This window comes from Miscanthus floridulus, chromosome 18 (genome assembly GCF_019320115.1).
Source record: "Miscanthus floridulus cultivar M001 chromosome 18, ASM1932011v1, whole genome shotgun sequence".
NCBI classification, from domain to species: Eukaryota; Viridiplantae; Streptophyta; class Magnoliopsida; order Poales; family Poaceae; genus Miscanthus; species Miscanthus floridulus.
In genome coordinates, this window is record NC_089597.1 from 136,011,751 (window position 1) to 136,035,157 (window position 23,407).

The 23,407-nt window shown below is 45.4% G+C and overlaps 3 protein-coding genes, 1 non-coding gene and 2 pseudogenes across 4 annotated transcripts; 5 read left to right on the forward strand and 1 right to left on the reverse strand.

The window, feature by feature from the left end:
* Window positions 1–1,612: 1,612 nt before the first annotated feature.
* Window positions 1,613–4,631, reverse strand: LOC136520727 (photosystem II stability/assembly factor HCF136, chloroplastic-like). Its single transcript, XM_066514373.1, is given in 10 exon segments — window positions 1,613–1,896; window positions 2,030–2,145; window positions 2,294–2,368; window positions 2,598–2,720; window positions 2,817–2,949; window positions 3,316–3,446; window positions 3,560–3,795; window positions 4,302–4,413; window positions 4,415–4,591; window positions 4,593–4,631. Coding segments are annotated over 10 exon segments (1,194 nt in total). The 5' UTR covers window positions 4,617–4,631; the 3' UTR covers window positions 1,613–1,829.
* A 191-nt stretch (window positions 4,632–4,822) lies between these two features.
* On the forward strand, window positions 4,823–4,895 carry TRNAA-AGC (transfer RNA alanine (anticodon AGC)). The gene has a single exon. It is a non-coding gene; the product is annotated as a tRNA-Ala (tRNA).
* Window positions 4,896–5,140: 245 nt separating this feature from the next.
* LOC136522315 (tRNA dimethylallyltransferase 9-like) lies at window positions 5,141–7,180 on the forward strand (annotated as a pseudogene).
* Window positions 7,181–11,512: 4,332 nt separating this feature from the next.
* On the forward strand, window positions 11,513–14,281 carry LOC136520398 (uncharacterized). The gene is made up of 3 exons (XM_066513900.1): window positions 11,513–11,887; window positions 12,507–12,643; window positions 13,065–14,281. The coding sequence occupies exons 1-3, from the start codon at window positions 11,720–11,722 to the stop codon at window positions 13,783–13,785; spliced, it is 1,026 nt and encodes a 341-aa protein (XP_066369997.1). The 5' UTR covers window positions 11,513–11,719; the 3' UTR covers window positions 13,786–14,281.
* On the forward strand, window positions 14,194–17,608 carry LOC136524778 (uncharacterized; annotated as a pseudogene).
* Window positions 17,609–18,358: 750 nt separating this feature from the next.
* Window positions 18,359–19,854, forward strand: LOC136524779 (serine carboxypeptidase-like 34). Its single transcript, XM_066518027.1, has 3 exons — window positions 18,359–18,773; window positions 18,918–19,013; window positions 19,367–19,854. The coding sequence occupies exons 1-3, from the start codon at window positions 18,359–18,361 to the stop codon at window positions 19,852–19,854; spliced, it is 999 nt and encodes a 332-aa protein (XP_066374124.1).
* The last annotated feature ends 3,553 nt before the right edge of the window (window positions 19,855–23,407 follow it).

The following is a 23,407-nucleotide window of genomic DNA, read 5'->3' on the forward strand; positions in this document are numbered from 1 at the left end:
ATGTGTGCAAGTTGAAGAGATCCTTGTATGGTTTGAAACAGTCCCCTCGTCAGTGGAACAAGAGGTTTGATTCATTTATGTTAGCACACAGTTTTAAAAGATCTAAGTATGATAGCTGTGTTTACATCAAGCATGTTAATGGATCACCTATATATTTGCTGTTATATGTTGATGATATGCTGATTGCTGTCAAGAGTAAGATTGAAATCACTAAGTTAAAGAAGCTATTGAGTAGTGAGTTTGATATGAAAGACCTTGGTAGTGCTAAGAAAATTCTTGGTATGGAAATTAGTAGAGACAGAAAATCTGGTTTGCTATTTCTTAGTCAACAAAATTATATCAAGAAAGTTCTTCAGCGTTTCAATATGCAAAATGCTAAGGCTGTTAGTACCCCTATTGCACCTCACTTTAAGTTGTCAGCTGCTCAGTGTCCTAGTACAGATGCAGAGATTGAATACATGTCAAGGGTTCCTTATTCTAGTGCTGTTGGGTCTTTGATGTATGCCATGATTTACTCTCGTCCAGATTTGTCATATGCTATGAGTCTTGTTAGTAGATATATGTTTAATCCTGGCAAAGAACATTGGAGGGCAGTTCAGTGGATTTTCAGGTACCTCAGAGGCACAGCAGATTCCTGTTTAAAGTTTGGAAGAACTGATAAGGGTCTTATTGGCTATGTGGATTCTGATTATGCTGCTGATCTGGACAGGCGAAGATCACTTACAGGTTATGTGTTTACTGTTGGCAGTTGTGCTGTGAGTTGGAGAGCTACTTTACAGTCAGTTGTTGCTTTGTCTACTACTGAAGCAGAATATATGGCTATTTGTGAAGCGTGCAAAGAATTAATTTGGCTGAAAGGTTTGTACGCTGAGCTTTGTGGAGTTGAATCTTGCATAAGTTTACACTGTGACAGTCAAAGTGCAATTTACCTCACTAAAGATCAGATGTTCCATGAGAGAACTAAGCACATAGATATCAAGTATCATTTTGTGCGTGATGTGATTGAAGAAGGTAAACTGAAGGTATGCAAGATTAGTACTCATGATAATCCTGCTGATATGATGACAAAGCATGTTCCTGTTGCTAAGTTTGAGCTGTGCTCAAGCTTAGTTGGTTTAATTGGGTAGTCCAAGAGACTATTGTTGGCACCAGTGGTTTTCTATCTTTGTTATGTCTAGGATGAAGGGTTGATTTATGATACAAGATGAATTTGTCTCAAGGTGGAGTTTGTTGAAGTTGTTCCAAATTCACTCCAGGATATAGGCCAGGCTTCAGACTCCGCTACGCTCCGGCCCCATCAGGTCTCGCCCCTGTGCTCGGGGGGTGCGGGGGGCGGAGCCCCCCGTGGTACGGTACGGTATATACGCCCTTGCTAGGGTTTCGTGGAGACTTGATTCTCTTGTAAGCCGTCATAGGCGTGTAACCCAAAACTCTTGAGATAGTGAGATTGTTGCTGGCTGGTGCCCGTGGTTTTTCCCCTTCACATCGGAGGGGTTTTCCACGTTAAATTGTATGTCACCTCTGTGGTTTGATTCTTTACTTCATATTCCTATACGTCGTTCATAACAAATAGTACATACGGTTGGTTTTCAAGTTCCAAGCAAGCAGCACATCTTTACACTCATTTGCGTTGCGGAAGAGAGAAAGCAAGCACAGTCGGCAGCCTTTTACAGTAGTAGCAGTAGCAGCAGATGCCGTTGTACATACACATATATATGCTGTATAAATCGACCAATTGTATGTATCTCCACAATATACCTTCGTTAAGTCACGTACAATGCAAAAAAGGGCTACATACTGATGACCGAAACTGATCTTCCAACACTCTTTCAGCCAAGATATCGAAGCAACACGCCGTCGTTGCCCAGCACGAAGCCTTTGCTGTCATCAAGGAATCTGTGCCAGCACAAACAACGCCACAGTTACAAATGTTTCTGACAAACAAGCACCTATATATATTGATCAAAAGTTGACAAGAGCGCAGCAGTTGCGGATGCACATATCTATGGATCGATGCTTCGTTGCTTACTTGACGGAGTACAGGTTGGCAGCGATGTTGTCGGCAGCCTTGTCGCGCACCCAGTTCTTCCCTCCGTTTGTGGTCTTCAGCAACACGCCGCTGCCACCAGCAGCCCAGGCCTCCTCCTGCAGTGCAGTGCAGTTCATAGGAATTCAATTTGGGAAGAGAGCCATTCAGTCTCATCGGTCGTGCAACAAGGCTACTAGCTCAGGCAAAGGATTGAGAGCTGCATTGCAATTTCATCTGTCCTCTCTATATTAAGCAATGAATTACCTGTGAGCGATAGCCCACATCAAGGATCCCAAATCCCCGGCTCTGCACCTGCACCTCCTCAAAGTCTTCGGTTATCTACACATAGAAACGAATTATCGTTACCTGGTCGGCAGGACCATCTCCAAATAACAGAAAAACATCAGGCAAGTGCTTGCTGTTGTTTCTATTCTAGCCAAGGCAACACATGACGAAGGTTAAAGGGAGCTTTGCTTCCTCATTTTGCAACAAAAGCGATGATAAGATACAAAGAAAAGGTGCCAACTCCTGCTTGTCCAAATCTTCAAGCACTTCACATTATTCTTACCCCGGTTCCTTTACTGAGGAAGAGCCCACCACCGCGCACCAGCAGCCAAAGTCCACCGTCTGCTCTCCACCCCATGTTCTGAATCCTCCGTGCCACCGCCCTGTTGTGGGGTTGCCAAAATGGCTGCACATAGATATACCAAGACGTATACCTGTAAACTTCAGGACCCCTCCCATACAGACAGAACAAAGTAATGTATATCAGGTAGTTCTAACAGACCTGCCCAGGCTCCCAGGTCAAATAGAAATTGCCTCGGCTGGATACAGCCACATAGCGTCCATCGGGCGATCGGTTCACCGTGTTGAAAGTCCCAGTGTAGTAACTTGCACCGCTAATGCCACTTGAAATTGTTCTGCATCACAAGCAAAAACAAGGGGAAAACAGAGCAAAAATGTCATGGTTTAATCACTAAGTTACAGCTAATCTTTTTTTTTTCTAAGAAGACCACCTTAGCCACAGATCATCAGAACAAATGGAAAAAATAAAATCAAGAGGCTACACAGTATTTTCTCTGACTGCATGGTGCCTTTTATACCATTTTAACTGCTCCCTTGAATGGCCAAAACAGGACTTTCAGATATTTTATTTCATGCACTTCTATGAATAATTTTAACACGAAAAAATTAATGTGCCTCATCAAACTAGATAACATTTTTAAGAGAGTTGTACTTCAGTAGTCTGTGCATTAACTGGGTGAGTTCGTTTTACTTGTTTCTACCTGTTCAGAGTAGCTGAAACAGTCTCTTGCACGGCAGCCTTCCAGTTGTAGCCACGGTTAGAAGTAACATAGATTGCTCCCTCATCGGTAACCATCTCTGCACTCTGCTCCCCAGTAGCTTTTATATAAACCTGCCATGGTCTCACAACAATTAGCGATTAAGAATGATCTCATTTATGTTTCCACTTTGAGTGCAAACAAAGGGAGGGAGCGTCTTGTATGTGGTAGCCGAAAATGAAAATACCATGTTCCCAGGAAGTTGGGCACTCAAGGGTATTCTTTCCCAGCTCTCGCCAGCATCAGAAGTGTGCAGCAGAATTGCAGGCTTGCCGATAATCCATCCCTCTTTGCCCTTGAAGCTTACCGAGTTGAACCTGTAGTTGAAATCTTCATCTTCTGCGGAAGGGATGGAGCGAGGGAACCAGGTGTTACCGCCGTCTTTTGTCTCCAGTATTGTCTGCCTTGTCCCAAGGAGAAAACCTGAATGAGCTCTGTGTCAGTCAGTCAGGCAGGCTTACATTTCATAATTCATATGTGTACGTAACAGAATGTGTATGGCTTGCCTTGCTTCAACCTTTACTAGAGATTAAATAGAGAACAACACTAGGATGCCAAGTTAGAAGACGACATCTCCTGAAACTTGAAAGCGTGCCCTGTCAACGTTTACTTGCAGACACTACACTAGCGGCTAGCGCTGTCGTTGAAAAGGTGAACGCCTGAAGGAGTTCATAACCGGAGCAGTGGGTGATGAAGAAAAAATAAATAAAGATTGAGTTTTTCTCAGGCTCCAAATTAGCACCAACACGAGGCGGCCTTGGTGTTTGGCGTGCAGAGGTTGAAGACATGTCAGAAGCAGCAATGCATGCAACTGGTTGGATTGGGTGCAGCGTAAGTGACTACTAACAGGAAGTGGCTCTGCATGTGCATTGTGATTTGATGTCTGTGCGCTAGCCGTTGAAGAACGAAGAGTGCCGTCATACTCATACCGTGGGAGGGGTCGTCGGGGACGAAGGCGATGTCGAGGAGGACGACGCCGGGATCGATGGGCAGGAAGACTCGCTCCCACTCGGAGAGCGCCGGCGCGCCGTCCGCGCGCGCCTGCGGGGGTCCAGCGGGGCAAGACGAGAGGCGAGACGGCGGCCGCGGCGGCAGTGTGGGCAATGAAGCGGCGGCGGTCGACGGAGGCGGCAGGGGGCGGGGTGGACTCGGAGTGGGCGGCCCGAGGCACGAGTTGCCGGCGGCGGCGGGAGGCCGGGAGGAGGAGGTGCAGCGAGGCAGGTGGCTGTTGAGCTGGTGGCCATGGGAGGGGAGACGTGGCCACGGCGACGGCGAGTCGGGCGCGCTGGCTGGCTCCTCCTCCTCCGCTGCTTTTGTGGCTGGCGTGGTCGGGCGGGCCGCTGCTTTATCCTGCCTCCCCGTTGCTGCGCCCGTCGGATTAGTTAGCAGCAATGCAAGATTAGATTAGTGGTGTATAGAAATATATTTCCATTCCAAATGAAACGTCAAAGGGGATGTAGCTCAGATGGTAGAGCGCTCGCTTAGCATGCGAGAGGTACGGGGATCGATACCCCGCATCTCCATTTATTTTTGCTTTTCAGAGTATCATGGGCTTTTATTGCTTTTCTGAGTACCATGGGCTTCATAAATTTCGAGCCGGTTCGCTTGCTCATAAATAATCATAAATTTTCAGTCAGAAATACTGTTTCTCTCTCACACCAAACCCGCCAATGATAAATAATCGACGATACGGTTGTTCCTTTTTGCGGTTTCGGCGTAGCGTGTGCCGTGGGCTTCATAGCCCGAGACATTTCTGAGTAGCGTGTCCCGTGGGCATCAAATGCCAGTGGATAGGAGGTCTCTTCCCCAGTGGCTAACGGCCGAGGCGCCGGCGGGTGCTCCGTGCTCGCAACTCGGAAGCGCGGCGGCCGGGCGCACCACGCCGGCGGTGGCACGGAGGAGAGGCCGAAAGTTGCTGGCTCAAGGTAATCGGAATGGCTGCCGCTCCACCGCTTCCGCCCACCCCTTCCCCCCGCCCCCGTGTAGCGCGCGAGAGCAACCTTGTCGGAACTCGCCGCCGCAGCCACAGCCACTAGTCCGCATCCTCCGTTTGAATTACCCCCATGTGTCCCTCACCCTGTACACGCACACTCAGCGCTTCCTCGCTGCTCACCATGGCTAAATAAGGCTGCCACTCCATGACTCCAGGCCGGGACTGACCAATGGCAGCTCTCGACTGAGTCCTACCTAGGTGTTTGATGAAATGCCTGCAGGAGCTTCAAACGGTGTCCAGCAGCATTTTCGTCTCAGGCAATCACGTATCCTAACCTAAAATTCCGTCTACCTCTTTGGCAGGTACCGTTCCTCTATCATGTCCGGCGAGATGAGGCCACAGCAGCTGGGGGCGACGCGGCGTGCCATCTGGAGGACCTGGCCTGTCCTGTGCTCGCAGTCACAGCACAGGCTTCCCTCATCTTGCCGCGCCGCAAACAAGATCACCACGATGGCCACATCCTCTCTGCCACCACAAACTCATCAAAAGAAGAAGAAGAAAGACACGGTCATCGTCATCTCGGGTCCTACTGGTGCTGGAAAGAGCAGACTGGCGCTGGAGGTGGCCAAGAGGCTCGGAGGGGAGATCATCAGTGCGGACTCCGTGCAAGTCTACCGTGGCCTTGACGTTGGCTCTGCCAAACCGTCTGTGGCAGAGATGAGCCTAGTGCCGCATCACTTGATCGACATACTGGACGTGTCCGACGATTACTCTGCTGGAGCCTTCTTCCGCGATGCCCGGAGGGCGACGCAGGATGTTCTTGACAGGGGCTGTGTGCCTGTTGTTGCAGGAGGGACTGGGCTGTACCTGAAATGGTACATTTATGGCAAGCCGAACGTTCCACAGTCATCCATGCACACCACTTTGGCCGTGTGGTCTGAGCTCGCTGATTTTCGTGAGACCGGCCAGTGGGAGGAAGCGGTAGAGCTGGTGGTGCAGGCTGGTGACCCCAAAGCTCGGGACTTGTCTGTCAATAACTGGAACAGATTGAGCCGTAGCCTTGAGATTATCAGGTCATCAGGCTCCCCTCCTTCTGCCTTCGCCTCACCGTATGATGCATTCTGTGAACAGCATGACACCGACCTAACTGAGGCCCCCTCTGCTGCTGGGAACTGCGAGGCCAGGGAGCTGGATTATGACTTCTTCTGTATTTTCCTCGCAAGTCCACGCATTGAACTGTACCGGTCAATTGATCTGAGGTGTGAAGAAATGCTGGCTGACACAGGCGGCTTACTTTCGGAAGCCTCATGGCTGCTTGATATCGGTTTGCAGCCACGTATAAACTCTGCAACTAGTGCCATCGGTTACAAGCAAGCCATGGAGTACCTGCTGCACTGTAGGCAGAACGGAGGCGAAAGCACCCCGCAAGAGTTCCTTGACTTTCTCGCCAAGTTTCAGAGAACATCTAGGAACTTTGCAAAGAGGCAACTTACCTGGTTCCGCAATGAGAAGATTTACCACTGGGTCGATGGCTCGCAACCATTTGAGGCGCTTGTTCAATTTGTCTGTGATGCTTACCACGGCTGCAGTGCAAGGATGGTCCCTGAATCACTTGAAATGAAAAGGGAAAGTTGCGTGCTCAAAAGCCGTGATCTCAAAACCTATCGCTCAGTGAACAGGGTGTTTCTTGGGGATGATGACTGCTGCTCACGTTTTGAATTGGATCAGGAGAACACAGCGCAAATGAAATCTAGCTCTACCTCTCTTATCTTGTTTTTTGAAACATGGAAATTGTCTAGCTTTTTGGTGTTGGCCAACTAGGACAGGAGTTTCTTAGATCGATACGCAAATAACACAGGAATTTAGTTTATATGTTTTGATTCTGTTTTCTATCATAGTGAAAATGCCTTTTCAAAGTGCCACAATGGAATGAAAAGTCAGGTTTTCTTCTTTGCCATCTCCCTTTTTGAACTTTGTGAGAAGCTTGGTTCCTGATTTAATAAGGCAGGTTTCTTCTTTGGCATCTCCCTCTTTGAGATTTGCGTAAATAATAGTACCTGATTTTGTTATTTCTTAATCTTGAAGTGTGATTCATGCAGAATTAAGCTGAGATGTGTTAAGGACCATACTTTCATGTGAACTGTACCATAAACGCTCAGTCTTTGTGATTTTGCAGTAGTGCATTGCAACTATTTATGTTGTCTGCCAGGGGCAACCTATGACTTTGGCTCTCCAGGCTGCCAATGTCTGGTATACTGGTTAAGTAGTCTAAGACAGTACAAGTTTGTTTGTGTTGGTCTGTACTGGTTACAGAAGAAATGCAAAGCCAAAATTAATCAGGTATATTTCCTTGCACTCTTATCTTTGCCTGCCAAATGTCATTTGCAAAATTTGAACATAAAGGTTGTTTTCCATCAGCTAGTAGAAGGAACAAGGTTGGTTGAGCCGTCACTTTGAGTATGTTTGATAGTTGATACACATAACACTATCAAGCAACCTGACACATTACCAGCCAATTTACCATTTCTCGGCTTACACTTGATTTAGTGTTCTGATCTGTAGTGGCACAACTAATTAATTAGGTGAAACAACCTTTGACTCTTATATCTACAACATGTAGAAAGTGTGGCCTTTGTATGTGCTGTACATTGGCAACAAATGGTACTTATGTTTGTAGTACCCTTTTAGAACGTTGCTGTTTTCTGTTTCGAAAGCCGCTACACCTTTCAGCATAGCAACACTGATAACAGTTACTTTTGAATTTATATTTAATTCGAGTCATAATTTTATTTGAATCAAAAGTGTACATGAAGATGCTGTGCAGATAGTGAACTGGACAACCGTGTGTCAGTTGTGAATGGTAAATTGCAGCCGGCTACAGGTTGCTGCAAAGTATGAAAACTTATTGGATACTGAATAAAATATAATAACAGTGTTTAGCATGAATGTAAGTCAACGGCTCGTACAAAATTATGTATGGCATAAGTTTGACAATGGTGTGGCTGTGGCTGCATCTGCACCTAACTAGTGAAGAAATCTGCCGTTTTCAGTTTTGGTGGAGATAGTGGCAGAGTACCACAATCTTATTCAGTTGTGTAGAAGGCATGTCAGCCATTGGGGTTTAGGGCTGAAATTGCATGCATGAAAGGGACCGTGTCTGAATCATATTCCCCTGAACTGAACTTGATTGTGGGGACTAGATAGATATACTATAGCATAATAAAGCAGCGTGCTAGTATAATAATTCCATCAATTATGTAGTGTGCCAAGTTGCCAACCCAGTTTTGATGGAAAGAAAAGGAAAGGAAAGGAAAGGAGAGGAGAGGAGAGGACCATGCATCTTTTGTTTTGGTTTCAAAAGGAGGATGGGGATTCAGGATTCTACATGGTAGTGTGGTACTGGAGCAAAAGAAAGAAGGAAGGCACTTTGAGTCAGAAGCATGTATAATAATTTTATTACATGCACATAGTACTAGCTCATTATTGCATCTCCTATAGTTTAGTAACAGCTAACAGGGCTGCATGCCTGTATCTGCAATTCTGCATGCATTATGAGGGGATGGAGGACAGGTAAGGAAGAGAACCTGTTTGTATATACAACGGAATGAACCTCCCTTCCAGGAAGCTGCTCATATGCATATCCCAATAACTAACCGCATAGACAGTGACATGTTCTTTCTTTCTTTCTTTTTTGTCCACTTACTTTTCTACTAGAATCAACCAGACAACCACAGATGTGTTGTTTGTTGGCAAGGGAAGGGAGTTGGCCATGCATGAACATGCAAGTCAGCTAGTGGAGGCAAGTAAGGTTGACTGCAGGTAGTTGTGACTTGTGATTGTGAGGAGGAATTAATCAAGTCAAAGGAATCAAGTCAAAGGGAAGGCAGGTCGCGTGTTCGTTTGGACTGGTTTGGCTTATAAGCCATGACTAAAAGTACTGTTAGCTGGTTTGGTGTAAGAGAAAAATACTATTCGTTGGCTGATAAACCATGCCTTATAAGCCAAATACGACGAACCGATCAGTCTGGTCAAGCTCCCAAGGCAAGAGCGAGTCTTCTATCTGGGACAGTACAGCAGTGCATTATATTACCCTTTCATCTGTACTACAATATAATACTGTACTGTACACATAGTTGGTCAAAGATGGTGCCTAGCTTACCTAACCTGACTTAGTTGTGGTCAGGCTGCTTTATTCTTTTCTCTATTTTTTTTCTTTGTGAAGTAAAGAGCCGGCAGGAGGTCAGCCCGGCCAGCCGATATATATATATATATATATATATATATATATATATATATATATATATATATATGTGGAGAGTATATTCAGTAGCCAGCTACAAAATAAGTTATTTTGTAGCCACCTCCATTTACGATAATTACTATGTTAATTTACGAGATTATAGTAACTCCTTACTAAGTGGTTTAATATAACGTTATGGTAAATATCCCCATGTGTTATAGTAACCCAACTATCGTAAATATGTATTGACATTATGGTAAATTAGTATATAAAATTATAGTAAATGGAGGTGGCTACAGAATAACTTATTTTGTAGCCGGCTACTGAATAGCCTCTCCCTATATATATATATATATATATATATATATATATATATATATATTCGCAACTAGTTTGTGTCGGCATGAACTAAAGAGAGTAAATAAACCCATGCAGTTCATAAAAGTGGTCAAGGTCCTCATGGAAGTGGAGGTTGTTTCTTTTAGCTAATTTGCGAGCGTCAAATTGATCCCTAGTTTCTAATAAATACAAAAATACGTAGAATGAGCAAATGGTTCCTTTTTTTTTCATTTCCAATTCGGTAATTGCATTCCTATTCCATATAAAAAACTATCCATTGTGCGTTTTGCAAGAGTAAAGTAAGTTCTTGAACTTGTCCAATCATATCGTTCAGGTCTCTAAACTCATAAAATGTACTTTAGATCCTTAAATTTGTCTTTACGTATCATCTAGATTATAAATAAAATTTTGAAATACTATTTTAGGTTTCTGGATTTGTCTCGCTATATAATCCGGGTCACTAAATTTGTCATAGTGTCATCTAGATCCAAATAGACCCGATCTACTCCACGTCATGATGCCACATGCCATAGTGGTTGGATCCCCATCTCATTTTTTTGACTGGGGAAGGAACTTAATAGTAAAGCAATAGTTCGTCTATCTCCTCCGCCTAACGAGCACTACGTTTAGACTTGTTGCCACCCTTATGATGTCATGGCCTTTGATATATATGCATGATGAAGAAGGCACGGGGTGAGGATGACGAGTTGACGATGTTAATGCGATGCCGCACTAGATTGTAATGTGAAGAGAGCAGGAGAACTTGGAGATGCAGCTAGAAGAGACAAGAGAGCATGTAGATGGAGCGCTAGATTCTAGAAACTAACATGTGGTTTAGTTACAACTCATTTGGACCTAGATCATTAAATTTTATTTTTTAGGTCATTAAATTTTAAGAGTTTTGGACTAGACGTGGATGAGCCCGAGATAAGTTTAGTTACCTGAAAAGACAAAATTAAATTTTAAAGGTTCAAGAACTTAATAATAATGAAGCAAATTTAAAGACCACTCGTGCATTTTACTCTTTTTTGCAATTCTCTCTGCCCCTTTTTTTTAGAGTACAGATTTATGGACCGCTCATTGGAATCAGCTCGAGTAGTCAAGGTTGACCACGGACAACGCGGCGGCGAAAGCAGGAGGCGCGGTGGGGTCGGGCCGTCGGTGGAACAGCGTGTCCTGGAACAGTGTGTAAGCACTGTAACCAAGTGTTTATTATAAGCTCAGGAACCGCGTAAAAAATTATAAATAAATAAAAATAATGCAAGAATGCCCTTGTTTAGTTGGACCCAAAATCCAAAAAGTTGCTACAGTACCTGTCACATTAAATGTTTGTGGCCCGTGCATGGAGCATTAAATGTAGACGAAAAGAAAAACTAATTACACATTTTGGTGGGAAATTGCGAGACGAACGTTTTAAGTCTAATTAATTAATGTTTGGATACTATTTGCTAAATAAAAACGAACGTGCTACAGTAACAAAATCCAAATTTCACAAACTAAACGAGGGCAATATGAAAGAGAGAGAGAGAGAGAGAGGGAGCGAATGGAGGCTTTGCTTGGTCGCCTCCTTCCGAGCCTTGCTTTTCCTTCCAAAAAATTTCCATTTCATTTTGGCCTTCGGCAGGCAGGCTCCCCTCCAACACAAGAAAAGGCGCGCCTTTTCTCCTCTCCTCCTTCCACCGACGGCGACGCCTCACCTGCACCCAACCTTCTTCATTCTCCTTCTCCTCCTCCACGCGCGTCGATTTCTCATCCCAGAATCGCGCTCTGCTCTGCGCGCCGAGATCTGCCCACCATCCAGCGCCGCCCCGCCCTGACTTAGCTCGCCAGTCGCCATGGGGATCTCTCACCCTCTCTCCGACGAGTACGACGCCCTCCGCGGCGCCGTCCTCTCGCTGGAGACGACGCCTCCCTCGTCGCCGCTCGCCCACCGCCACCTCCTGGAGCACGAGGTTACTCGGATGGACACGCTCGCCGGCATCGCCATCAAGTATGGCGTCGAGGTATTCATCATTCATTCGTCCACCAATTAGTCGCCGTCCCCTTTTTATTTCTTTTTTCCATTCCCCTCCCTCCCCTTCCCTTCCTGATGGCTTTGGTTGGTGGTGGTGGGTAAAAGCCTCTACACTACACCCGCGAGATGGAAGAGGTCTCGTCTTGTTTCCCAAAACTTCAAATTTTTCCTCATTTCGTGCTACACGCAAAGCAAGCAACGATATCTCATAAAGAATCTCCATTCCTGTGCTTCGTGTTCGTCACGGGGGACTTGAAAAGCTGAGGGATTGCTGCCTGTTCACTTTTTGTGTCTTGACCCTTACAAATAACACCATGTTTGTAATGCTCATAGCTGCGTACATGTCTATCAGAGTGATGAATCATCTTTGCGTCATCTGTCAACAACTGATGTTTTCCAGGGACTTGGTATTAACAGCGACACCAAGGGCCAAGCATTTACCTTTTATAAATTCTTTTACAGCTTCTTTACTTCGCTTCTAAAATCCTTATTTTTCCGTACACTACACATCTGAGGTCTGACATTATGAGCCCCCCCTTTTTGTTTAATTTGACATTATGAGCCTTTGAGTTGCTGTCTGAAACATCTACTTCTTTTATTACTTGTAGATATCTGACATTAAGAGGGCAAACAGTTTGGTCACTGACAGCCAGATGTTTGCACACAAAACGTTGCTCATACCTCTACCAGGAATGCCCATGCCATCCTCTGTCAACCTGAATGCTTCTGGTCAAAGAACGAAAAGGTACACTCCAGATCTGCACTCATGTGTGTTTCCTACTCAATGTTATAAACCATGCCCAGGATCTCTTAATTTAACTTTTGTTATTTTTCAATTAGTTGCGGAGAAAGCATGACGTTTTTTTTCTTTCCCTAGAACTCAGTGTTGACACTCAACTGTCTATTACCATATAAGACTCAGTCATTTACCTAACCTACCTACTCAAAATAGTTGTCATGCTCACGGTTTATCTGCTATCATGCTGCTACAACTGCATTTCGACCATTGTCAGTACATGAAACATAAATACATATAATCCTTTGCAAAGAAAGACATAAATGTGAAGAAGAAGAAAAAAATCTTTGTGGTGACATCTTTATGAAAATTTTCAGTTGACAAGTGATACACTTGTGCATTTTGAACTTAACTTTTGTGGTTTCTGCAGAGCACGGGCTCCAAACCATCGGCAAAACAGAGATGCTCTTGATTCACTAGATTCATCCAAGTCTGGTCAGCAGGGGGCGTCACCTGCAATGAGTACCCTGCAGAGATACTATGGCCTAACATCCCAGAAAGGAAATGCCATGGATCTCAGCACTGAAATGTCTGTGTACCATAATAAGGGCGGCGGCTTCCAGAGTAACCTCAGCGAAACATTGCTTAATCCTTCCGCAGCTCCAGGCATGAACGGTACTGACAGAAGCTGGAATTATGAAGCCCCAGCTAATACTGGTTTTTCAGCAACGAATGTTGCCAACAGGACCAAGGGCGATGGGGCACCCAAACCAAAGCAAGATGGTTCGGTACGGCGGCGACAGAAAGTGGAAGCGGAGCCTAACACAACGGATGCCCAGGATGATTTTCTAGCAGATCCAATTAAGGCGATCAAGAGTCTGTTGCCACGGCCAATTTCCAGTATCCGTCTAAACATGGATGCAGGCAGCCCAGATTCCAGCCAGAAGAGCGGCATGTCGTATCTTAACGGGTTCAAATCTGTGACTGTGAGGAAGTCGCCAAGTGCACCGAGCTTTGTAGACGCAGAGAATGGAGTCTCAATGTGGTCGAGTTCAAAGTGGACCTTCAACCATGACTCCTTCACCCGACCCTTGCTTGATGGCCTGCCCAAACCAGCGTCAGCTCGGAGGACCAAAACCGCGTTGGACTGAACCGAATGAAAGTCAGTAGAGTACTGCATACAGGTTTGGGTGCCATGGTTGCTTGCTACACTGATCCAGCTTTGATGAATGATAATGATGAACCGTGCTGCGATTAGTGGATAATGGGTGGTAATGGAAGAGGTGACTTTGGCAGAGCATATGCTGGAACCGTGCCAGGGCGATGGTTACAGTTCAGATTACGGTGTAAAAAGTGTGCAACACATTAGTTACTCTACCGTCAGTGCTATGGAAGCGATGGCTCTCCAGTATATGATCCATCCATCATTTCTTTTCTTTTTCTTTTTACCTTGACCTGTCTGTAGTTGTGGTGTTAGCACAATCGATTGCATTGTACTCCTACAAAAGAGTAGGCACGCAGCAATACGATGGAGCCTAGCTAGATGTATTGTATACAGCATGCATGCAAGTGTTGATGGGAATGAATTGCATCCGATCCCAGAGACCACAGTTGATACATACAGAGATGTTTACCTTTTCATCAGTACGTTTGCTGTCTGATGGAGTGAATTTGGTTTCTGTTAGCCTCTGAATCCCTCATCTCTCATCTCACACAACTAAAAAGATTAAAGAGGAGGTGCGACAATCTTTCGCCTCACCTTCGCGCCGGTCCCGTGCGACAATTTGGTCTGCCCTTCCCTTGCGACCCGTGTGAAAGCTGGGCGGAGCCGCCTCCTCTCCCCCGGTCTACCGCGGATAGCCCCCGACCACCGGCGCCGGCGGGGACCGCGTCTAACGCTGCGAGGACTGCTGGATGCGGTGGTGCGTGTCCAGGAGGCGGTCATGGGCGGGCTCGGGATGTGGGGGCGCACCCTCGAGATGCGGCAGCGACGTGGGTCCAAGATGTGGCAACTGAATCCGTTCCGTCCCACCTCGCCGCGCTCTCCGCACTCGTATACAGGTACAACACACCTCCGTCCCAGGCTCCCAGCGTCCCTCCCCTTGCCGGTACTACTACTTTTCTCATCTATCTGTCAGGAATGAGCTTGTACAATTCCTAAGATTTTTGTCTGAATTGTCCGGTTAAAATATATTTTTCTATTTGTATAGGTAAACCACCTATCCTTCTCTTTTCTTTACTAAAATCGTTATGACTTGGATAATTTTGATTCGATTGGTATCTGTTGAACTGACACACTATCAATATTCATGCATGTATCTTTGATATCCTTTTGGTATGCCGTAGTCTAACAAAAATCTTGAAGAAGTACCAGACCACCTCTGGAAAGATATTGTGGGATGAGAAACACAAGGTAATATTTGATTTCCAGACAGAATAGGAACCTCTTTTTTAGAGCTTAACTATTATTTATTCATTTTGCTAGCCTCGGAGCATTAGTTGAACATATTGACCGACTATTTGATGCGCACACATGAACCATTTCAGAGCCTTAGTGCAGAGATTGATCGTATAAAGAAAGAGATGCTTGAACTTCAATAAATTGTCTTCATATCAAGTTTAATTTAAAGAGTGTGTGGTCTCATAGTAATCTTTTAAGTTAGAATAGGTTGTCTTTTCTTTTTGGGAATTTACTTCTTCAGTTTCATGTTGATATTTATGGAGAATGTGATCTCCTGTGTGATGGTACAGGCACCTGAAGGTGAAGATCTAAACTCCTGCAACCCAAAGACCTGATCATGATTGAGGAGGCACTTGATAATGGACTGACAAATCTGAATGAGAAACTGGTATCAATCTACTCAATTAGTCGATCTCAATGTGGTTGATGTTGCAGGAATTGTCATCTGTGTAATAAATTCTGATATTGGTTGTTTTGTTGATGCAGAAGATGGAGCATTGGGAAAGGCATGTGACAAACGTATGAGCTTAATCTGACTAATGATTCTGTATTATGATTTTTATTTGAGCATGTGGTTCTTTTTAATTCTCTCTCATCCACTATTTTATTGGTTTATTGTAGAATAAGATGATGGAAGATGAGAACAAATTGATGGCCTTTAAACTTGTAAGTGTCCTTGCAGGGTTGCATTTCAAAATTGCAATCTTGGTGTAACTTTTTTTATTAGTTTTGTAAAGTAACTGCATCAGTTGGTGCTCCATTTTGGTATATGTATCCAATGTACATGAGTAGATTGGCTGAGATGTGTCTTTGCACTAACCTCTATTTCCATTCTTTAGTAATTTGACCATCAATTTGCAAAATTTCTTTAAACAGTTTGCTGCGTCTGAAATAAACAGCTGTGGTCTATTGCTAGAAGGAGGATCTTGAACTTGTTGATTTGGTTTTGTAGATGGCAAGGAATGAGTCAAAAAGCAAATGTATATCTTCTCCTGATATAGTCATAATCCGGCCCCGTCCCTCCTGGTAAGGCTTGCAATATTTTGTGGATTATGAACCAAGGTCGCTTTGATGATATCTACTTCCAATTGTTCATACTCTATGTTGCGAGGGTTGTTGAATTTCTGATTTTAATATTATGTGAGGTTTCTTTTTAGGTGAACGGCATTGCGGTTTGACTTGTGAAATGATAGAACCTTTTGTATGGTGGATTCATTGCTTCTCACTATATTGTCATAGTATTGCATATGAAAATTTGTTTATAGAATCTCTTTAAGCATGCACAGGAGTAAATGTCGTATTGTAGCTTTATAATCACATTTGAGCAATTTTCATATGTGTAACAGAATGTCATCGTAGCTTTATAAACATATTTGGGTTAAAATTCACTAGCAGCAAGCCAACAACTATCAGTTCACAGATCACTTGCTTGCCCTCCCTGTTTGATGAAAAAATAGTTATTACTATTCACTGTTGATACGTTTGATTTAACCATGCTCTTATGCAGGAAAACCCTTCACTTTCAGATATGCCAATTTCAATCTCACGGAACCTCTTCAGCCACTATGGAGGTGAGTTATTGCCTCTGTCGTTGTAGGCATATGGAAGTATGTCACAGAATAGCTGATTGGATTAGCCATAAAAGTTGCATTACCATCCTGTATTGGTCATTATTTGTTTGGGCTGCAGATTTTTCTATGAAGACCAAATGAGTTATTTTGAGCATGCATTGTAAGCTTGCAGGTCCTCTCAAAATCATACAACAGCAAGACTTTAGAAACGGGTTGGAAATTGCTGCCTAAATCTATTGTTTGGTGGAAGATTCAGTTAATATGTTTCAGAGGTAATGTACTCTCACAACTAAAAAGGCTAAAAAGTGGACACCGTTTTGATGCAATAACAGGAACTGATGTCCTATGTGGGGGTCCCTGCGAGTTCTATGTAATTTAGTAGGAAAGTGATTTTTCATATGTAGGAGTGAAAAGTCCTTGTTTAGTTTTGGTAATTGAGTGACAACCTTAGGTGGATTAATATATGGTTAAGTGAAATATACAGGTGATTAGTCCATAAGTATTTGTGTGAGAAACACATGCCATGGAGGTGAAATGGCTTGGATATGTTGCCAAGCTCACACATGTTATGAAGGAGCTCATTGCATATGAGACATGACATGGAGTCATGTGATCAAGGAGGAGAAGATCAAGACAAGGCTTGGCTCGACGGATCGGTTGCAAGTGTGAAGGGCAAGTTGGGTGATGACTTGGCCTCGATGGACCGAAGCAACGGTGAAGAGTCGATGAACCAATACGGTCACGTGATGATATGGAGTGGATCATATCATTTTGTGATATGGTTGGTTCATGTGTTGCATCAACATCGATGGAGATGGAATGGAATACGCAAGATAAATGTATATTTATAGGGCATATCATTTCACCGGTCATAGGAGTGTAGAGAAGTTTATGATCGGGTTTATGATAGATAGCCGTACTATCAAGAGGGGCAAACTTATTTGCATATCGGTCATCTAGTCAAATGAATGTTTTTCACTGTGATTTTCGTTATTATTGTACCACAGCCATGTCTGGTGAATGTTGACTTATATATGGCATGGCAGAATCACACGGTTGCGCTATCAATATATAGATTGACGATAGCACGGTGCTGATCTGATCTGATCTGATCTGAGTGCGACGATCGTATGGTCCTGTTCGCTACTCTTATAATCTGTTTTTTCAGCTTATTTTTTCAGCCGGAACAGTGCTTCTCTTATAATGCGTGTTCCTATATATATGAATTGAAATATGTATATGGACTGGATATTGGAGTAGATTGGGTGTGTATGTACTCCATATATGTTATTGGCAATTTGGCATGCATGCAGGTAGATGTGGATGGGAGTGCTTTAGATGACTTCCGTTCCAGTAATCCACATGCATATACATGGTATATATCTATACCGAATGATCGTATTGTATTTAATTTATTATTTCATGTGGATGAATTAGCAGCTGCCAATGCCAGATGGACCCAATCCAATCCAAACGGTAATCATATCCTCCGACCCACCTGAATTGTGCACGTCTGGTATATATACGTGTGGTCGGTATATATACTATATATACACACTCCAATATATGAGAAACCAACAGAAACCACAAATCTCTCTCTCTCGTATAGAATACATCTATACGGAGATATATAGAGAAGGTATACAGAACGAAAATCAAGCAACAGCAATCTGCGCAGCAACGACAGCGACCATGACGACGGTAGCAGCAGCCTTCCTCCTCGTCACCATCGTGCTCTTCTCCGGCGGCTCCTCCTCTAGGACGGTGGCGGCGAGGCGGCATCACCACCACTCCGACGACAACGACTACGAGACGGTGTTCGAGCGGCAGGAGGCTGACCGGGTGGAGGCCCTGCCGGGGCAGCCGTCGGAGGTGGGCTTCCGTCACTTCTCCGGGTACGTGACGGTGAACCAGACGCACGCCCGCGCGCTCTTCTACTGGTTCATGGACGACGCCCACAAGAAGCCGGTGGTGCTCTGGCTCAACGGCGGGCCCGGGTGCTCGTCGCTGGGCACCGGTGCAATCGAGGAGCTGGGACCCTTCCTGATCCAGAACCCTGGAACAAATCGCCATGAGCTCCGGCTCAACCCAGAATCCTGGAACAAAGGTAGGTACATACATACTAGTATATCTTTTTTGATGAAAGATTACTATTGACGCCATATGTATAATGTAATGCAAATGCAATGCATTTGCATGCATCCATATATATTAAATTAAATTACTGATGGAGATGATGGTGAACGTACAGAGGCGAATCTGCTCTTCTTGGAATCCCCTGCTGGGGTTGGCTTCTCTTACACCAACACCACCTCAGATCTCCACAAATTTGGCGACAAGCTCACAGGTTAGGTTTAATTTGAGCCATCCTGGATTCCTGATTATACATTGCATGCATGCATATTTAGTACTTCCTCCGTTCCAAATTATAAGTCGCTTTGACTTTTTTGTTTCATCCATTTATCTATGTGTTTAGACATATTATTATATATAGATGTATAGCAAAATGGATGTACCAAAAAAAAAAGTTAAAGCGACTTATAATTTAGAATGGAGGGAGTACATTTTGTTAGTCTCTCGCTCTTTCTCTACCTAGCTAGTTGTTTTCCCCGTCCGTCCGGCCGGCCAGCCACTGATCTCCTTCTGGCGTATTACAGATTCGATCAATCAATTGCATAATGTACTATGAATTAACTGAAGCCCATGATGCCTACACCTTCCTGGTGGAGTGGTTCAAGAGGTTTCCACAGTTCAAGGGCCATGATTTCTGCATCACTGGGGAGAGCTACGCAGGTATACTAGCCAGGACACCAGGAGCTCGCTCGTCCGGCCTCTATCTGGTTTCCATTGCATGCATTTGCTTCATGATCGGGAACGCCGCGATCGACGACGCCTCCGACGACCGCGGCATGGTGGAGTACGCCTGGGACCACGTCATCTCCGACGAGCTCCACGACGCCATCGCCACGCACTGCGACTTCTCCAGGAACGACGCCGGCAGCGACTTCTCCAGCGACGCCGCGGCCAGCCAGCAGAGCGACGCCTGCGACCGCGCCATGGACGCCTTCTACGAAGCCTTCGACGACATCGACATCTACAGCCTCTACGCCCCCGTATGCACGGCCACCACCAACTCATCCTCCTCCTCCTCCAGCAGCGGCGGCGGTCAGCACCGTCCCTCCTACTGAACCTGATCCGACAACAGAGCATGCGGGAGAAGAAGAGGCTGGGCCTAGCAAGCGGGAGCCCAAAGAGTCCAGGAAGAGAAGGCCCAATACGCTTGTCATCGGCCCGACCTGGAAGAACTAGATGCTGGAGTACTTAAGGGAGAAGAGGGGAAGGGAATCGTTATGAAACTTGTAAACCATAACTAAATTCTGTTAAGCACTCATCCTGTCTATCTCGTGCTGTTCCTCTGTTCCAATCCCCAAATTCCTGCTTCCCTCCTATATTCCGCTAACAATCTGGTATTGGATTTCGATCCTATCTACCTTCCCCGCCTCCGATTTCCACCCTGGATTCCTCCGCCTCCCACAATCATTTTACCCGCCTTCAGGGTGCGCTTGGAGCCATGGATCCCACGACGAAGCTCATCATCGACGAGTTCGCTCGCTTCGACACCCATGAGGAGCGATGGGAGCGGCGCTTCACCGAGTTCGAGCGCACGAGTGCTGATCGTGCCACCGCGGTTGATCGCCGCCTTGCAGCGCTGGAATCCTCCGCTACTTCCTCGCCTGCCCTCGACGTCATGCAGCGCCTCACCGAATTGGAGTTCGCCCACGCCGAGCAAGAGTCCACCGTCACCAAGCGCCTCGACGATCTCGAGTCGCTCCGCGTCAACCCCACCACCACCGACTGCGACGCCAGGGTCACCGCGCTTGAGGCTGTGGCGCGCGATGTTAGTTCGTGGCGCCCCGAGCTCGAAGGCGTCGTCGACGACCTCAGGCTTCGCGTCCAGAAGGTGTCTAAGCTCTACGACCGCACGGTGTTCGACGCATCGTCGCACCAGCCCGGGGTGATCTCCGAGTCGCCATAGACCACCGTGTCACCATCGACCATGGCGCCCGCCGCGTACTCTGCATCACCCTCGGTTATGGCTCCGGCCACGGCGGGATTCGCACTAAACATGCCCAAGGGGCCCGGTGTTTCACCTCAGCCACGGGATACTGGGCCTGGGACATTCACCGTCCTAGCTCATGTCCTGGCCAATGGTATGTGCCCCCCCACCACCACCGTCATTACCTATCATGCATGCCCCTCCTCTGCCTATGTGTCGCATGCCACCCCGCGTCCACCGCCTCCGCCACCGCCAAACCCTGTTCATCACCCAAACCTAGGTCGCCTGCCTAAGGTTCCCTTTCCTACCTTTGATGGCGAAAATCCTAGACGTTGGCGTAAACGCTGTGAGAAGTACTTCAGGATGTATGGGACTGAGCCCGAGATGTGGATTAGTGTGGCCGAGATGTATTTTGAGGGAGCCGCATCTTTGCTGGTACCAGTCTATCGAGTCCACCCTTGATTCTGTGAGTTGGGAATAGTTCTGTGAAATGGTTAGTGAGCGTTTCGATAGAGATCAGCATGAGTTGCTTCTTCGTAAGCTCTATAGCATCAAGCAAACCTCCTGAGTAACTGATTATGTCACAACCTTCACAACCCTTGTAGACCAACTCATAGCCTATGCCACTAGTGTTGATCCCATTTTCTTTGTCACCCGTTTCATTGATGGTCTCAAACCCGAGATCAAAGCTGTTGTCATTGTTCAACGCCCCAAAAATCTGGATACTCCTTGTACGCTCGCTATGTTGCAGGAAGAAGCTGGTGGTTATCCTGATCCTATTCGGAGTGCTCCATCATCACATTACAAGAATGTACAAGCCTGGAGGAATGCTCATCCTCTTCCTTCACCACCCAAGACTGATAAGCAAGCCTCTGTACAAGCTATGCCAGTGTCTGCTTCATCTTCCTCTGATGCTGTCTACAAATTGTCAGCACTCAAGCAGTACAGAAAAGCACTTGGTCTTTGCTACAAATGTGGTGCTAAGTGGAGTAAAGATCACCGCTGCCCACCAGAGGTATTACATGTTGTACATGATTTGTGGGAATGCTTTTCACATGCTTCAGATGTTTCAGATGCCAATTTGATGGAACCTCAAATACCTGAAGAACATTTGTGCTTGGCTATATCCAAAGCTGCAATTTCCAGTGCTCCTGCTCCCAAGACTATACAATTCCTAGGTACTATTCAAGGTTTGCCTCTCACTATTCTGCTAGATTCAGGCAGTACATCATCCTTTATTAGTACTTCAGTGGTTAAGCAGTTGAGCTCTCAGATTGTTACTCCACAAGCCACTTCTGTCAGTGTGGCTGGTGGTGGAGTCCTAGCTAGTCCTGGTATCGTACAGAATACTATGTGGTTTATTGATGATTGTTCATTCAATGCTAATCTGAAGCTTCTCCCTCTTACACATTTTGACATTATTCTGGGCATGGACTGGTTAGAGCAGTATAGTCCTATGCAAGTTCATTACAAGTTCAAATGGATTCAGTTCCAGTATGGTGATTCCCAGGTTCAGTTGCAAGGCTTACTTCCTCCTTCAACTGAATCTCTATTAATGCAAGTTTGTTTTGTTGCTGTTGACAGTACTCAGCCTGAACTGTCTGAATTGCCTAAAGACGTACAGTCTATTATTCAGCAGTACCAACACTTATTTGATCCACCTGTTGGCTTACCTCCTCCTAGAGCTTGTAATCACTTGATTCCATTAGTGCCTGGGTCTAAACCAGTTGCTATGAGACCTTATAGGTATCCACCTAAACTCAAGGATGAGTTGGAAAAGCAAGTAGCTGATATGCTTGAACAAGGGATCATTCAGCCTAGTGCAAGTTCATTTTCATCACCAGTGTTGTTGGTCCCTAAAAAGGATGGAGGATATAGGTTCTGTGTGGACTACAGGCAGTTAAATTCTATTACCTTGAAGTCCAAATTTCCAGTTCCTATCTTTGATCAGTTAATGGATGAATTGGCTCATGCAAAATGGTTTTCTACTTTGGATTTGAGAGCTGGATTTCATCAGATTCTATTACAACCGGGTGAAGAACTTAAGACTGCATTTCAAACTCACCTTGGTCAGTATGAGTTCAGAGTGATGGCATTTGGGCTTACAGGAGCTCTAGGCATATTTCAAGGGGCTATGAATTGTACCCTAGCACCAGGGTTGAGGAAGTTTGTCCTGGTATTTTTTGATGATATTTTGGTGTATAGCAGGACCTATAAGGAGCATCTGTCACATCTGCAACAGGTGTTTACATGGCTCCAGCAGGACCACTGGCATTTGAAACTCAGTAAATGTAAGTTTGCCAAGCAGTCTATTACATATCTTGGACATGTGGTCAATGCAGCTAGAGTCTCTACTGATCCAAGCAAGGTTCAAGCTGTTCAAGATTGGCCCATGCCTAAGACAGTTAAGGAAGTCAGAGGGTTCCTAGGATTGGCTAGGTACTACAGGAAGTATGTCAGGCATTTTGGTATAATTGCCAAACCTCTGACTCAGTTGCTCTGCAAGGATGCACCATTTGAGTAGACAGAAGTACACACTGCTGCCTTTCAGTCACTCAAGCAAGCACTGTCTACTGCTCCTTGTTTAGCCTTGCTAGATTTCACTGTTCCCTTTCATATTGAAACTGATGCTTGTGCAACTAGTATAGGTGCTGTTCTGACTCAGAATGGTCACCCTCTTGCTT

Excerpts from the sequence above, each read along its gene's own strand:
- LOC136524779 (XM_066518027.1), top strand. The coding sequence starts at position 18,359 with ATGACGACGGTAGCAGCAGCCTTCCTCCTCGTCACCATCGTGCTCTTC. Across the intron at positions 18,774-18,917 it reads CCCAGAATCCTGGAACAAAG|AGGCGAATCTGCTCTTCTTG; the intron begins GTAGGTACATAC and ends GTGAACGTACAG. Across the intron at positions 19,014-19,366 it reads ATTTGGCGACAAGCTCACAG|CCCATGATGCCTACACCTTC; the intron begins GTTAGGTTTAAT and ends AATTAACTGAAG.
- LOC136520398 (XM_066513900.1), top strand. The coding sequence starts at position 11,720 with ATGGGGATCTCTCACCCTCTCTCCGACGAGTACGACGCCCTCCGCGGC. Across the intron at positions 11,888-12,506 it reads CCATCAAGTATGGCGTCGAG|ATATCTGACATTAAGAGGGC; the intron begins GTATTCATCATT and ends TATTACTTGTAG. Across the intron at positions 12,644-13,064 it reads TCTGGTCAAAGAACGAAAAG|AGCACGGGCTCCAAACCATC; the intron begins GTACACTCCAGA and ends TGGTTTCTGCAG.